Source organism: Tigriopus californicus, chromosome 11 (genome assembly GCF_007210705.1).
Source record: "Tigriopus californicus strain San Diego chromosome 11, Tcal_SD_v2.1, whole genome shotgun sequence".
Lineage (NCBI taxonomy): Eukaryota > Metazoa > Arthropoda > Copepoda > Harpacticoida > Harpacticidae > Tigriopus > Tigriopus californicus.
The window spans coordinates 4969110-4981514 of NC_081450.1; the positions used below are offsets into that span (position 1 = coordinate 4969110).

Sequence of the window (12405 nt, forward strand, 5' to 3'; positions counted from 1 at the left end):
GATATTGCGAGGCTTTTCACATCATTAGTGCATAATTTCTCCGCCTTAATGAGGTCCACTCTTGGACTTCAAAAGACGCACGCTTGTCGATTCATCAACCAAGCAAAGCTAACGGAGTCGACTGATATTCACATCCCAAAGTTTCCCGTCCATTGGTCATTCAAGGACTCACAAGGATTGCCTCGGACTCTCAAGACCAAATTGGGATGTTGAGCAGATAAAAATCACGTTCTATCTCTGGCCCGGAAAGTGGTTGTTGTGGAGAAAAAGTTGAAAACTGGATCACTGAATTGGTAGGCTGAGTGTCCAGAAGTGGTCGCAGCTCGAGAAAAAGAGTGTTCGACGGACCTTATCATCAAATATTTAGCAGAAACTGGTTTCTTAAGTCAGATTATGAGTTGTTTGTAATCCTCGGAGAAGTTGCCCTTCCGGCGACTCCTCTCCAAACGGATCCTGTACTAACCAATACAACGTTTAGCTAAGCGAAGTAAGAAAATACATAAACAGTCTGACCAGATTATGCTAGAATTTTTGTAATAAAAAGTGTACTCTTTATGAATAGAGAAGCGAAAACCCAAAGCCAAGTCTTTTTTAACCGAGGTGGCAACTTGCTCCTCAAAACCTCTGGTTTGTACTAAGAGTGACATTTTATATTATCCTAAATATCTTATGCTACTAGTGGTTCACTGGCCTCAGACTTGGATCATTTGAGACAAGTTTTGACTTTACATGTATTCAATTACTGCCGCCAGACTTTCATTTCAACCTGCTAAGCTTTAGAAATGATTGAAAACAGGGTATTAAGACATAATCATAGAAAAGTTGAAATCAAAGGCAGCTCTCTGGAATTTGGTCTGAAAGAAAGTTTGGTTTCCCCATCAAGTTTTGAAAGTGGATTTCTTTCCTCTTTTCAACGCCAAATTCCATTCATCAGTTTGTTCACAAGTATTTCTGTCTTCAATTCCATCTGTCGTAAAGGTAAGGTTCCTCTATCGTCTTGGAAGCCCATTGTACATGCAAACGGAAATTAAAAGCGACGCAAGTTGGACTAACCTCTCCCCAAAAAGTGTGTTTAAGGATAGAACTCTATTTCCCATCCCATTCATCTTCCAAATGTGAACAAAATAATGCATTTTCAAACACATTCCAAGGACACGTGCCCTCCTTGGCGCATTTTGCCTTCTCCGGCCTCTCATCCATGTTGGCAATTAATTCACATCCTTGATGGATATGGACATCCTCATGTCAAATAACGACCAATGCTCGTACTCACTCCCTATTTCCCCAAAGTTATTCGATTGAAGCATCTGAGAAGCCTGATACATTATGAAAATACTTGGCCCAAAAATTCCTAGCTCCTCCACTCGTGAGCTACAAATTCCAGAACCTAGAGCCTTATTACAAGAAAAAAGAAGCCATAAAAGTAGGAACAACCGTTTAAGATAAACCATTTCATCTCATACCGTCATAGACCCGAAATGAAACAGGTTTTCCATTTGATGTCGTGAGCTATCACTCATTATTGGACCCTAAAACGCTACGTACCACTGCCCTGGTTTTTTTTCACTCCAGAATTTACCTCTATGAGATGAGCTTTGGGGTCCTGAACCTAAAATCCCATACGCGTTTTGTTGTTCTGAGCACGTTCTCGACTAATTGCAATTAGCATTGCCTTAATTACTTTCCTTTCTCGAGTGACCATACGTACCTACGTACATAGAGAAGAGTGCTCCTCCTCCTCCTCCTTCTCCTTGTCTTCTACCACTTTTCCCCTTTCGCTCTTGCTCTTCCTCAGGTTTGTTCCCCTCTTCGTTTGTTTCTTTACTGCAAGTACTTGAGCGCCATATAACGGGTTAAAACAAAGGCTTCGTTAGAGTGGATATGCGATGTATTTTGTTTTTTTTTTTCTATTAACAGCCTTTGCAGATAAATGAAAACAAATATTTTGTGATGAGATCTGGATTATACCCATCAAGATTTAGGAAATGAGAATATTAATGACGAAATGTCGACTAAAATTGAAAGGATATGCACTCCTTTAAGTTAAAGTGACCGAACGGGTTTTGAATGCGATAGTCCATCACATTTCTCTTTTTCTAAAAGTACGTTATGTCAAAATTATTAGATGTTATGAAAAATGAGGGACATGACGCTACTGACTCGAAGAAAAAAGAAATACTGAGCGTAATCTAAATTAAAGAGTTTTTGAATCCTTTTTGTCAATTCCAATTCTCGATTTTTTTAGGCAAAATGCCATATTTGCACATCATACAGGGACACATTGTTAAAGGATTGACATTGTCTCCATAATTAAGAACAAAAAAATGATTGATATATCTGACTTCTTCAGTAACTCAACCTAAGAATGAATATGATTGGCACAAAGCCGGCCGTACATCAATAGATAAATGTAAGCGGGTAGAGCCTCTATGAATCTCTTTGAGTTGGTCAGTTTTCTTTTGCATCTTCCTGGTTTGGTAAGATCATACCTGGCTTGAGCTCGGGCTCTACTCAAGTGGGTACGATGTCTAGTTGAGACTGCGGACGGATATAAATGATGGGAAAAATAATGAAGCATCTTCTTCCTAACGAAAAAGTGCAGCTTTTCGTACACCCAACCACTGCTGAACTCCATGAACATTCACCTTTGGCCACCTCAGGTTCGATCATAAACGTGTTAACGTGTTTCAAGAAATCAAACGACAAGAACTCTTCAACCATGGACGACGTTACACTGGACAAAATTGACGCCGCCAAATGTACCCGAATTGTTGGACGGAAATTTTAGAAACCATTGAGCTCAACCTCCCCACCAGAAATTGAAAAATAATGGTCACACTCTCCAAGCCAGGCAAATTCCCTCGCCATAGACATTCGAAATTATAGGGAGGAAATGGCTAGTTTTAAGCTGTAGTTTGAGGAATTCCTGTCTGCCAGGATTTTTTTCCTATTGTTCAAGTTTTTCAGCTATCCAAGTTAAGTTGAAGTAAACGAGTCATACAAGATGGACGTACCGTGAAATTTGACTTGTTAGATTAAAAATTACAAGTAACAAGAATTCGTGGAAAGTTCCAAAATATTTTTGATATGAATGGTTGCCAGAAACATCCAAGCACTCCTTGAAAGGAAATCAGACGTGTTTTAGTAACTACAGAGCGAAAAAGGGGCCAACTACTATACGATCCTGGAATTCTAATGTCAATCATCTTGAATTATAAACAACAATATACGTGAAAACTGGACTATATTGACTGGAAATGATCAGCAGTAACCTCTTAAACAGGATGGAGGGTGAAAACCAATCCAAGGTAAAGCCTAACTTATCGTTTTAGTCCCGTTTCCTAATGAGATCAAAGCCTACCGGGGTATACAGCGACAATTTGATGGACCTCCATTTAAATTGAGACCTCCATGCTTCACCAAAAGGGGACTTTTCATTAAGCTGGGTTTGCGATCATTTGCGTCTGTTTTCGACCATTTCTCTACTTCAAACTTTGAAGAGAGCAAACCACAAGAAACAAGGACATCTTAGGCATTGCGAATCAAAAGCTAGAGGCGTGAAAACGCTGGAAAGTGGAATGTTTTGGGGGAGCTGTGGACTAGGTTTTCTCATTTTAGGGTAAGTACTTCCGCCATTGTTTTTTCCTTGGGCGCCTCCATAAATGAGATTCCCTTGAAAGGTTGCTCAACAGGAGGCTAGGTACAAGTAATTAAAACCTTGAACATGTTTCCCTCCAATCAATGAAAACAATTGGTCTCGTTCAAACGAACTTGGATTCCTTCTTTCTTTCTAGATTGATGATCCCTTTGTTATTTCCTTCTGGAAAAATGTCATCCTGAATTAATTTTGGGTGTCCACATTGTCGCCTCATGGCAAAAAGGGTACTAATACATCAATCATTTTAAATCAATACACTAGAGGGCCATTTACGATGGCATCTTTATCCAGTTTTTCCATTCAAGAGTCACAATGGGTATGCATAAAAGGAGGAAATGAACGAGGACAAGTTTCTGATCGAAAGCGAGACCAGAGGCCACTCTACCTTGGGATTAATGTTCCATGGTCAATATTGATTGTTCCTCACTCGGGTTTAAGGTCTCTTGCGTACGTACCCAAGGCAATAAGGCCGTCTTTTGTGGTGTTCGTGAACGTGCAATACAAACTTGGTTCGATTTAAGCCTCCATTTGGTTCATTTCATGATGTTGCTACATTATCGCACATATTTATGAAGATAGATTGGATTCCGGCTGGAGGTACAGCCAAGATCACATGAGCCTCTAATGAGATAGATAGGGATGCACTTCCCATCACCCGGTCGAGTTAGACCATCAATCTCACCCTGCGTCAAAGATGTGCCACTTATCGCTCGATGTGAAATTACCAACAAGCCTCCCCAAAATAGATCCAATCGCAACCTCGCTCTCTTACTTAATCCAAATCTCAAGCGATAAATAGCCAACAAAGCAGGGACCGATCCAGTGTTGCCACCTAATTGCCATCTCCATGTCACTTCGCGCTTGACATATCTTTAAGAGGGAAACCAGGGAGGATGGGAGAAATGCATAGAGCAAGGGATGTGAATGAAAACAGGTCCTGAAATCCTTGATTGTCAGGATACATACAAGACAAGGAGCTTGAATGGAACCGGTTGATCGGATTGTATGGAGAAGTTGAGGTGGTGTTACTGCAGATAATGGGAATGGAGGTATGTTTGATAAAGAATGCTAGCCTTGATATTCCTGACAATCCTCTAATGATGGTAAATGATGCTTTGTAAGGTAACAGTAGTTGTTTTAGCTTTTGTGAATTGTCGATGTCAATCGCAGACACCTTTAAGGTCTTTGTCTTCCAAACAGGGGCTTTGATAAATCATTGGAAACTCATTTTTAACACTCTGGAAGGTATTTCTGACACGCCCAAGATCATCGTGAATGATCAATCCATCGATGTTTGACACGCCTTGAAATTTTTTCAAGGCCCTCAGAGCCTCTGGAATTGACGGTTGGACCATCAAACCCCAAATTAATCGCATTTTTCAAGGAGGCTTAAGACATTTTCTCAAGCCTCCTACCTTTATCGCATAATCACCGGCACTTTTCCCCCAGGATTAAACCTCTTGAACCTCTTGAACCTCAACATCTTGAGAACAGGATAGGATACAGGATTCTTCAAGACGCTACATACAATGTTGAAAAAACCAACCTGAATTGAGGGAAAAAGTCAAAGCTCCATAACAAGCACATTCTACGCTACTAATGCCTGCTACTTCCCTGTTTTGCACTTTGATTGATGAGCTAGTCGGTTTCGTTTTCAAGCACTGGCCATCAACTAGCGGACATTTCTTGGCAGTAAATTTAAACTTAACGAACGAGTTTGTCTGACTGACTTTCTGATTGACCTCCTTTGACCCTTACTGTATACAAACATTGCCTTATTTTGACCGGTTGTCAGCGGATTGGATCCGGGTATCAATCCAATCAGGCTTTCGTTTGACTTGAGAAACTTCATTCACTCTAGTGTCTAGATTGTAATTGGGTTAGTTGGAGAGATAAAGAAGGTGGATCAGGCGATGTACTGTAGATAGAGGAGTGCAAATACACATTCCTTCCCACTTGAGGTCCCCCCCCCAAAAAAAAAAATCGAGGCAATTTTATTGAGAGCAGCTGAATGGGGCTGGGCTTACCGTAGGTGTCAAAGTTTTCTCGCAAGGCTGACGAGGAAGCGGTTGTCTCACACAAAACAATCAGACCAACCAGAAGAGCACAAAGCTGAATCGTTGAAGTAGAAGTTTTCCCCAGACATTTCAGCCTGGTCTTTGTCTTCGCTGTCTTCTTTGTAAGATCGGGTTGGCCTGTCGACGGCCTTGAACAAATTTGAAGGCTCATCTTGGCTATCATCAGCGTTTGTGGTGGTGGTAGTGATGATGGTGAAGGTGGTGAAGGAGTGGGCCCCACTTGGCAAATTTCATCGCCAAATATTGGTTCTGGCACAGAAGTTACTCACCACCCATTGGGAACAACACGTGGTGCCTGGGACGCGTCTTCTGCTGTCAAATTCACAAGTTTCTTGATTCCAGGTCTCAATTATGGCATGCTCACTTGCACACATTGCTCACAATCAGGACGAGGACGTGGACCGCGAGGTACGTAAGCTTGATTTTTGGTACACGAACCCCTGTCTTCGGTCCTGCAGTCACTCACTTGAATGGGTGTCAAACTGGTTATCAATTCTTAGAGGATGGTTTTGAACTTCATCCCGACAGCCTCTCCCCCCAAAACTCAGGGATGCTCACGGCCCAAAGCTCAATTTCAAACTACTTGAGAACTAACTTTTGGGTCACTATCAATCTCGGTCAGACGAAGGAATGAAAGACCGAGCTTACGGACCCACCAAACACAAGACGGCGATTGAGCGGGCGAAAAGCCGGCCGGCGACTGGGGAGAATGTTCGAGCGCTCGAGAGGTTCGCAAAAGAAGCATTTCATTCTTAAAGGTGGGTGGGAGATGGGGGGGGGCGTTGCTAGTCAAGTTGCAAGCTGGTTGTTGGTCGATACTTGAACTTGAGTGGCCCATTGAAGCTCTCCGGACGGTTTTCGCTCGACTGAAGGTGGCTGTTTTTGCTCATTAAGAAAAAAAGAACCATTGATAAGATTTACACCTGTTTGATGTTCAATGCCAACCAACTTCGTTCTATATTCTACAGTAGGGGATGAAGTTCCTCCAACAAACGCATTTAAGCCCTAATTCTCGCTGCAGAGGTATGCACAAGAATAGAAAAAGTTTCTGTAATGTCAAGAACGCTCGAGATTTTCTTTTTTTACTCTTTCCATGTTGCATGACTTCATAAGACGAAAATTATTCACGTACAAAAGCCAAAGGGATTGAATAATGATTTTTTCCACATTTCTGAATAAAACAAGTATGGAAGAGAATGGTGATGTATGCGACCATTTTTTAATGCACTTATGCAAGACGGATGCTTGTTTCGGTCATTTTATTTGCTTTTTAAGATCATACCTATTGATAAAGGTTCAAGTTTAGTTAGTAACTTGAGTGACGATTAGATTTTTATTACAAATAAATAAGAGGTGACTTATTTGAACGTACTCAGAGAGGCTTCGAAAGTGTAAATATATTTTCATCTACTTAAACTCCGGTTTGATTGAGTGCATCTTTGATGCAATGGCTAACAAATTGTTCTTCAATTTCAAAAATACTGGTAAGCCCTAGCAGCTTGGGCAAAAAATTCTAAATCCTTTCGTGTTGGATCAGGAATGTAATAAGCCATAGATTAGGCAGCTTTGCGGAATTCTGGCCTTTGAAAACACAGGTACTTTTCACCCGTTAATACGTACGTTAAAAGTAAGCGCCAACACATATGCTTTGATTTCTTATGATGCAAAAAACACTGATTAAAAAAACTAATAACATCTATTACACACATTTTAATAAATGTGTTTTTTCGAATGTGTTTTAAGTGCACTAACATGTTGTTTTTAAAAGTTGTTATTTTTGTTCTTGTAACAATGAAATCGTTCGTAAAAGTCTTGACATTTGAATATGCTCTTAAAAGTTTTGTCGAGATCACCGTGGGTAGCAAGCAATTGGCTAAAGTCCAGGAATCTCTTAGTGACATGCATGATGTCAAGTCGGGTGTCACACAAGGCTACATTTTAGGTCCTCTGCTTTTCATTATCTTCATTGCTCCACTTCAGAAGCTAAGTAATAACGTCACTATCTGGTCTTTTGCTGATAACTCATTTGCGGTAGGAATCGTCAAGATTCCAGTTGTCTGATACATGTTCTAAAAACAAATCTTTTTTGGGGTTGCTAAGAGTAATATGGCCTTGAATAGAATGAATTTTCGTTCAATAAACTTTGGGTCAACATCATTTAACACTCGACTCGTACATTATGCAGGCAAGACGTATTGAGCAGGTTTCGTCCATGAAGGATTTAGGCGTAGTCCTCCAAAATGATTGAAAGTTCTATGAGCACATCCAGTTGGAGGTGGGTAAAGCTTTTCAAAATTGTGGTTCTTCCTAATATTTGTTGGAAGAACGCAGATTTTATTGACCGGGCATTTTCTTTTGAGTCCGACATGAACAAATTTTTAAACAGCATTCCAGATCTCTCTAAATTCAAGGGCTATCTCGGTCTGCCAACTCAAGGTCGTTAGCAGACCAAGTACCATAAAAAGATGACAAGGTAAAAAATAGACGAAATATAACCCCTCATTTTATTAGTACTGGTGATTGCATTCCGAGCAGTTGTTAGAAAGGCCCGTGAAAAAACTAACAAAACAGATACTCCATCTACTAACCCCGAAAGGGACTCTAATTTCCGGAGCCATTACAATAATAGAACCTAATTTGACTTTCTGTTACTAGTTCAAATTTCTTTGGTATTTGATCTAACAGTGAATTTGAGTTGACAGACCGAGCTAGCCCTTGAATGTACAGCTGATATGGAATGATCATCAAAAATGTGTCCAAATCTGACTTGAAAGGTGCTACCAGATCAACAACATGGTAAACTCTCTTTGAACCTAACATCCATCGGACCCTTACATGGTGTAAATGGAATTCTCTCTGTTTCTAATATGCAGTTTCCAAATGGAATTTTCTTTCAGATGATAACGCAATCGAAGTGAAAAATGATTCAACAATCATTAGGCTTGATGTAGTGAGTGTGTTCTGTAACTTGGAAATAAAAAGGCATTACTTTACTTTCGACATCTATGGGTTTTTAAGAATGAAGAGACCAATGTGTATCGGTTCGGTGGTTGGATTTTTTGAAAATGTGTTTTGCAGGTGTTTTAAAAATGTATTGAAGAAGGCAAGCTCAATTTGAATCAAGGTATTGTACACCAAGGAACATAAATTCCAACTTGCCATAAACAACAGTGGTAACAAATCTCTAGAAAAGCCATGACAAGACTAAGCCTCCTTCAAAGTTTGACAATATCCTTTTTATTTCAACATATGTTTCCCACGGTAAGTTTGTTCTGGTTTTAATAACACTACCAACAAATTATAATTGTGAACAAAATTGTATCTTAAAGAGGAGTTATGTTCTAACACGTCCAAGACACCATTACTCATTGCGACCCTTTAATCGTTTGGCTCCATTTCACGCTCCAAGTAAGAGCAACTCGTTCTAATTTTTAAAGGTCACAATCTTAATTTGACTCTTTCTGAAACTTCTTTTATTTCAGAATATCATGCTTTTCATGGATATGGACAAGAGACTCGTTCAAGTCTGGTCAAGGCCCTATCGAACGCCACCTCAAATCAAGGTGGGAATGCCAAAAGTTTGGCTTATGCCAAGGGCGTCCGAGATCAAGTTGTGGCCGAAGGTCACGCCCATTCAGCCTGGGGAGGCCATGCTCATTCCCAAGGTCGGGCCATGAGCCAGAGGGGCGGTTCCTCTTTTGGATTTGGAGTGGCCAATGGTGGACGCCGAGGACGGGCCTTGGGTGTGGGATCAGGGACTTCCATAGGAGGAAATGCCATTGGAATCGGCATCTCAATGGGAGGTGGGCGTTTTCAAGGATCCGGAGGACGAGGAATGGCTCAAGTTAGAGGCAGTGCTAACAAAGATCAACAGTCTAGCCATCGAAGGTTATCATTGAATTATTTATTATAATGACGTGGAAGTGAACAGCTAAAGCAATACATGGTTATCACATGACGGTTAGATGATATACTATTGCATCTGATAATGATTAATAATCTTGCGTGATCCCTTATTAAGTATTTGGGTTCAAATTTTGGTGGCAAGACATTTTCACCCGTGCCTTCGGGTACTTTTCGTTCCATTGGGCTATGGTGTAATCACGCGCCTCTTCAATTAAGCTTCTCTCTCCCATTTGAATCCATGAGCATTCCTGACTGGAAAACCTAAAACCAAAAATAGTTGTCATTCCCTGGAATTGGATTTGGTCCACATTAACCCTCACATTCTGGCGCTCAAGTTAGAGTTCAAATCCAAATCACATTCCTTGTGGAGGATCATCTGGATACGACGAAGCTTTGCCAAGTTTGATTGAAATCTCTTCTTGCCGTATATTTGAATTGTCTCATCCAAACTACGATCAAAGGCCTCATAGAGGGCGTGATCAGCCTTTTGCAAGGACATCAACCTCAACTTAGATTTTTCAGAAAGGGAAATCTGGAATAAAAGCCGCTCAGGCTCGTTTAGGCGGAACAATTTCTTAAGCGACATATTTTACCCGAAGTGAGTCATTCCGAACTCCAATGGGTATACTTGCTACCCAAGAAAGTGGCACGTTTAAGATCTCCGCAACTATAACCATGGACTCGTCAAACCTTTCTGTGATGGCGGCAAAGCTGAAAGTTTGCAATTGCTGATCCACAAATTCAGCGATTCGTGTCTCATTCAATTGATCTTCGTAACTTAGGCCTAAATCAAACGCTTGCTGATTCAGGCCACGATAAATGCGATTATCCACCAAATATCCGCGGTGCTTCAAATCGCCAGAATGAACCCTGAAAATCCAATGCCAGGTTGAAATCCAGTTAGATCGAGGTGTATTCTTGAGACCAGATTGTTTCTTTCTCACTTGTCAATGAACTCCTGTATGTTCAGCTGAAAGTGTTTGCCAACGTTGAAAAAGCTGTATTGACTCTCAAATTGAGTTACAGGATCACGAAGTATGGTTAAAAATGTTGCATGTGAACCCAGGAGTTTTCTGCAATGGGATCAATTGTGCAATTTTCTAAATGATTTCCAAGAAATTAGCAAAAAACAAAACTAACGGTCAACTTTCGACATCATATATCCTATTTCGGAGGCTTATTGAGCAATTCTTTGGCCATTCAGTGGAGGCAGAGGAGGACAATAATTATTGATAATAAATTATAATAATACTCTTTTATTGCGACTCTTGGTCATGTCATGGCGTAAAAATAACTATAAAATAAAATCTGATAATAAAGTGAAAATATACTTAATGGTGAGCAGATTTAAAAAATAGTATTCAATATTTGTTATTTAGAAGGCAAAGCAATGGCAATGAACCTTTGAATTAGAATTTGGCTCCAGATTGAAGAACGATAAGCCAGCAAATCGATGCTTTCTGTGTGATAATGTACAGACATGTTGGGGTTTTACATAATTATCGGACTGAATGTTAATTGCTGAAGACCATTTTGGAATTAAGATCCAATCTAAGCTAGCATATTGTCACAACCACCTGTATTCTTCTTTGTTCCAACGAGAATGAAACACGCAAAGATCGTACAATTGGTGCCGAAGATAGGTTGCATGCCAAGGATTTCGTTCCATGGCCTTCACTTGAAACGTAGCGTTCCAACCTTCTTCTTGGTAAAACTTGGTCTCACAATTGGGTGGCATGGCAAACACCTTGTTCTTCTTCATTCCAAAGCGTAAAATAATGTTTTGCAAAGTTCTGAAAAAGGTTCATTGGGGGAATTTGAAACAAAACTTAAAAAGAGAACGCTGTAGAGCAGCAGTACTACCATGAACCATTGGTATAGTTTAATGGTTCTTGGTTGGATTTAATCACTTTGTGGTTGTCACCTGGAGGCTGTTTTGTGGGTCTTCAAAAAGCCCACTTTCAGATTGGCTGGAGACACTTTGATGGGGATCATTCTCTGTTGACAGATGCTCGTCCCCATTGCATCGGCTATACATTTACGTTCACTGAAGAGGAACACGGTTAGGATTAACGGTAGTAGAGTGGCATTAACATGATTTATAAATGTTATTCTCTTACTTCATTGCAATAAACCAAAACATCCCAACCAAGGTGCTGGCGGCCCACAAAATGGAGACCACGGTGACCCACTTTGCTTGGAACACGAGACCCTGCAATTGTGCAAAAGCTTATGACGATTGCCATGAACATTGACGCCAATAGAATGAACTTAGCCAGTGATCCAGAGGTTCCTTTTACAAGGTCTCATCACTTATATGTACCGAATCAATTAAAGGCCGAAAGAATACGTTCTGATGTCTAACCCTCACCATATTGACTTCAATTTTACAAGTGGACTAAAGTTTTGAAAAGCCCTAGCGGTTTTTATGATTGTCTTAAATTGAGTGACTCGATAATACTATCACATGTGTTTTGCATATATGTACACTTTGATGTCTTTAGGAACTCAGCTATATCATTTCAGTCTCAGGTCTGCGATTAATTTGGCGATTAAAATCAATCTACAAAGATTATAATAAACGCGCCAAGTGACAATTGGAGTTGAAAACAACTTGTCATCGGTACTTTATCATTTATGTGTCAGGTCTAGGTGAAATACTGTATATGTATGCTATTTTAAGGAATTTCGGAAGCTATCATCAACAAAATGACATACGAATCTCCAATATCGTTATGAATTTTTGCTTTTTTTTGCGGACTT

The 12405-nt window shown here is 40.2% G+C and overlaps 3 protein-coding genes across 5 annotated transcripts in view; 1 reads left to right on the top strand and 2 right to left on the bottom strand.

Moving 5' to 3' along the window:
• Nucleotides 1–6302, bottom strand: part of LOC131890761 (protein sax-3-like) — a 41465-nt gene extending 35163 nt beyond the window's left edge. Inside the window, exon 1 of the mRNA XM_059240171.1 lies at nucleotides 5686–6302. Coding sequence (XP_059096154.1) covers nucleotides 5686–5899 — 214 coding nt within the window. The 5' untranslated portion in view covers nucleotides 5900–6302. The remainder of the gene's footprint in view (nucleotides 1–5685) is intronic.
• A 2572-nt stretch (nucleotides 6303–8874) lies between these two features.
• On the top strand, nucleotides 8875–9700 carry LOC131890173 (protein no-on-transient A-like). The gene is made up of 3 exons (XM_059239471.1): nucleotides 8875–8997; nucleotides 9066–9144; nucleotides 9219–9700. Exons 1-3 carry the CDS (start codon nucleotides 8932–8934, stop codon nucleotides 9647–9649), a joined length of 576 nt encoding a protein of 191 aa, XP_059095454.1. The 5' UTR covers nucleotides 8875–8931; the 3' UTR covers nucleotides 9650–9700.
• On the bottom strand, nucleotides 9621–12043 carry LOC131890172 (galactosylceramide sulfotransferase-like). Of its 3 annotated transcripts, none has more exons than XM_059239469.1 (8): nucleotides 11966–12043; nucleotides 11763–11854; nucleotides 11567–11689; nucleotides 11220–11435; nucleotides 10587–10715; nucleotides 10236–10512; nucleotides 9963–10150; nucleotides 9621–9903 (listed from the first exon to the last, which is right to left on the bottom strand). In XM_059239469.1, the coding sequence occupies exons 1-8, from the start codon at nucleotides 12014–12016 to the stop codon at nucleotides 9753–9755; spliced, it is 1227 nt and encodes a 408-aa protein (XP_059095452.1). In that variant the 5' UTR covers nucleotides 12017–12043; the 3' UTR covers nucleotides 9621–9752. The 3 variants fall into 3 exon arrangements, with proteins under 3 accessions (XP_059095452.1, XP_059095451.1, XP_059095453.1); XM_059239468.1 differs by having other exon boundaries at nucleotides 9963–10174; nucleotides 11966–12042; XM_059239470.1 differs by having other exon boundaries at nucleotides 9963–10174; nucleotides 11553–11689; nucleotides 12014–12038.
• Between the last annotated feature and the right edge of the window lie 362 nt (nucleotides 12044–12405).

Coding starts and splice junctions, on each gene's coding strand:
- LOC131890173 (XM_059239471.1), top strand. CDS start 8,932: ATGACAAGACTAAGCCTCCTTCAAAGTTTGACAATATCCTTTTTATTT. Junction 8,998..9,065: donor TTCAACATATGTTTCCCACG/GTAAGTTTGTTC, acceptor TGTATCTTAAAG/AGGAGTTATGTTCTAACACG. Junction 9,145..9,218: donor GGCTCCATTTCACGCTCCAA/GTAAGAGCAACT, acceptor CTTTTATTTCAG/AATATCATGCTTTTCATGGA.
- LOC131890172 (XM_059239468.1), bottom strand. CDS start 12,016: ATGGTGAGGGTTAGACATCAGAACGTATTCTTTCGGCCTTTAATTGAT. Junction 10,513..10,586: donor ATACAGGAGTTCATTGACAA/GTGAGAAAGAAA, acceptor TTGGATTTTCAG/GGTTCATTCTGGCGATTTGA. Junction 10,175..10,235: donor TTCGGAATGACTCACTTCGG/GTAAAATATGTC, acceptor CTTTTATTCCAG/ATTTCCCTTTCTGAAAAATC.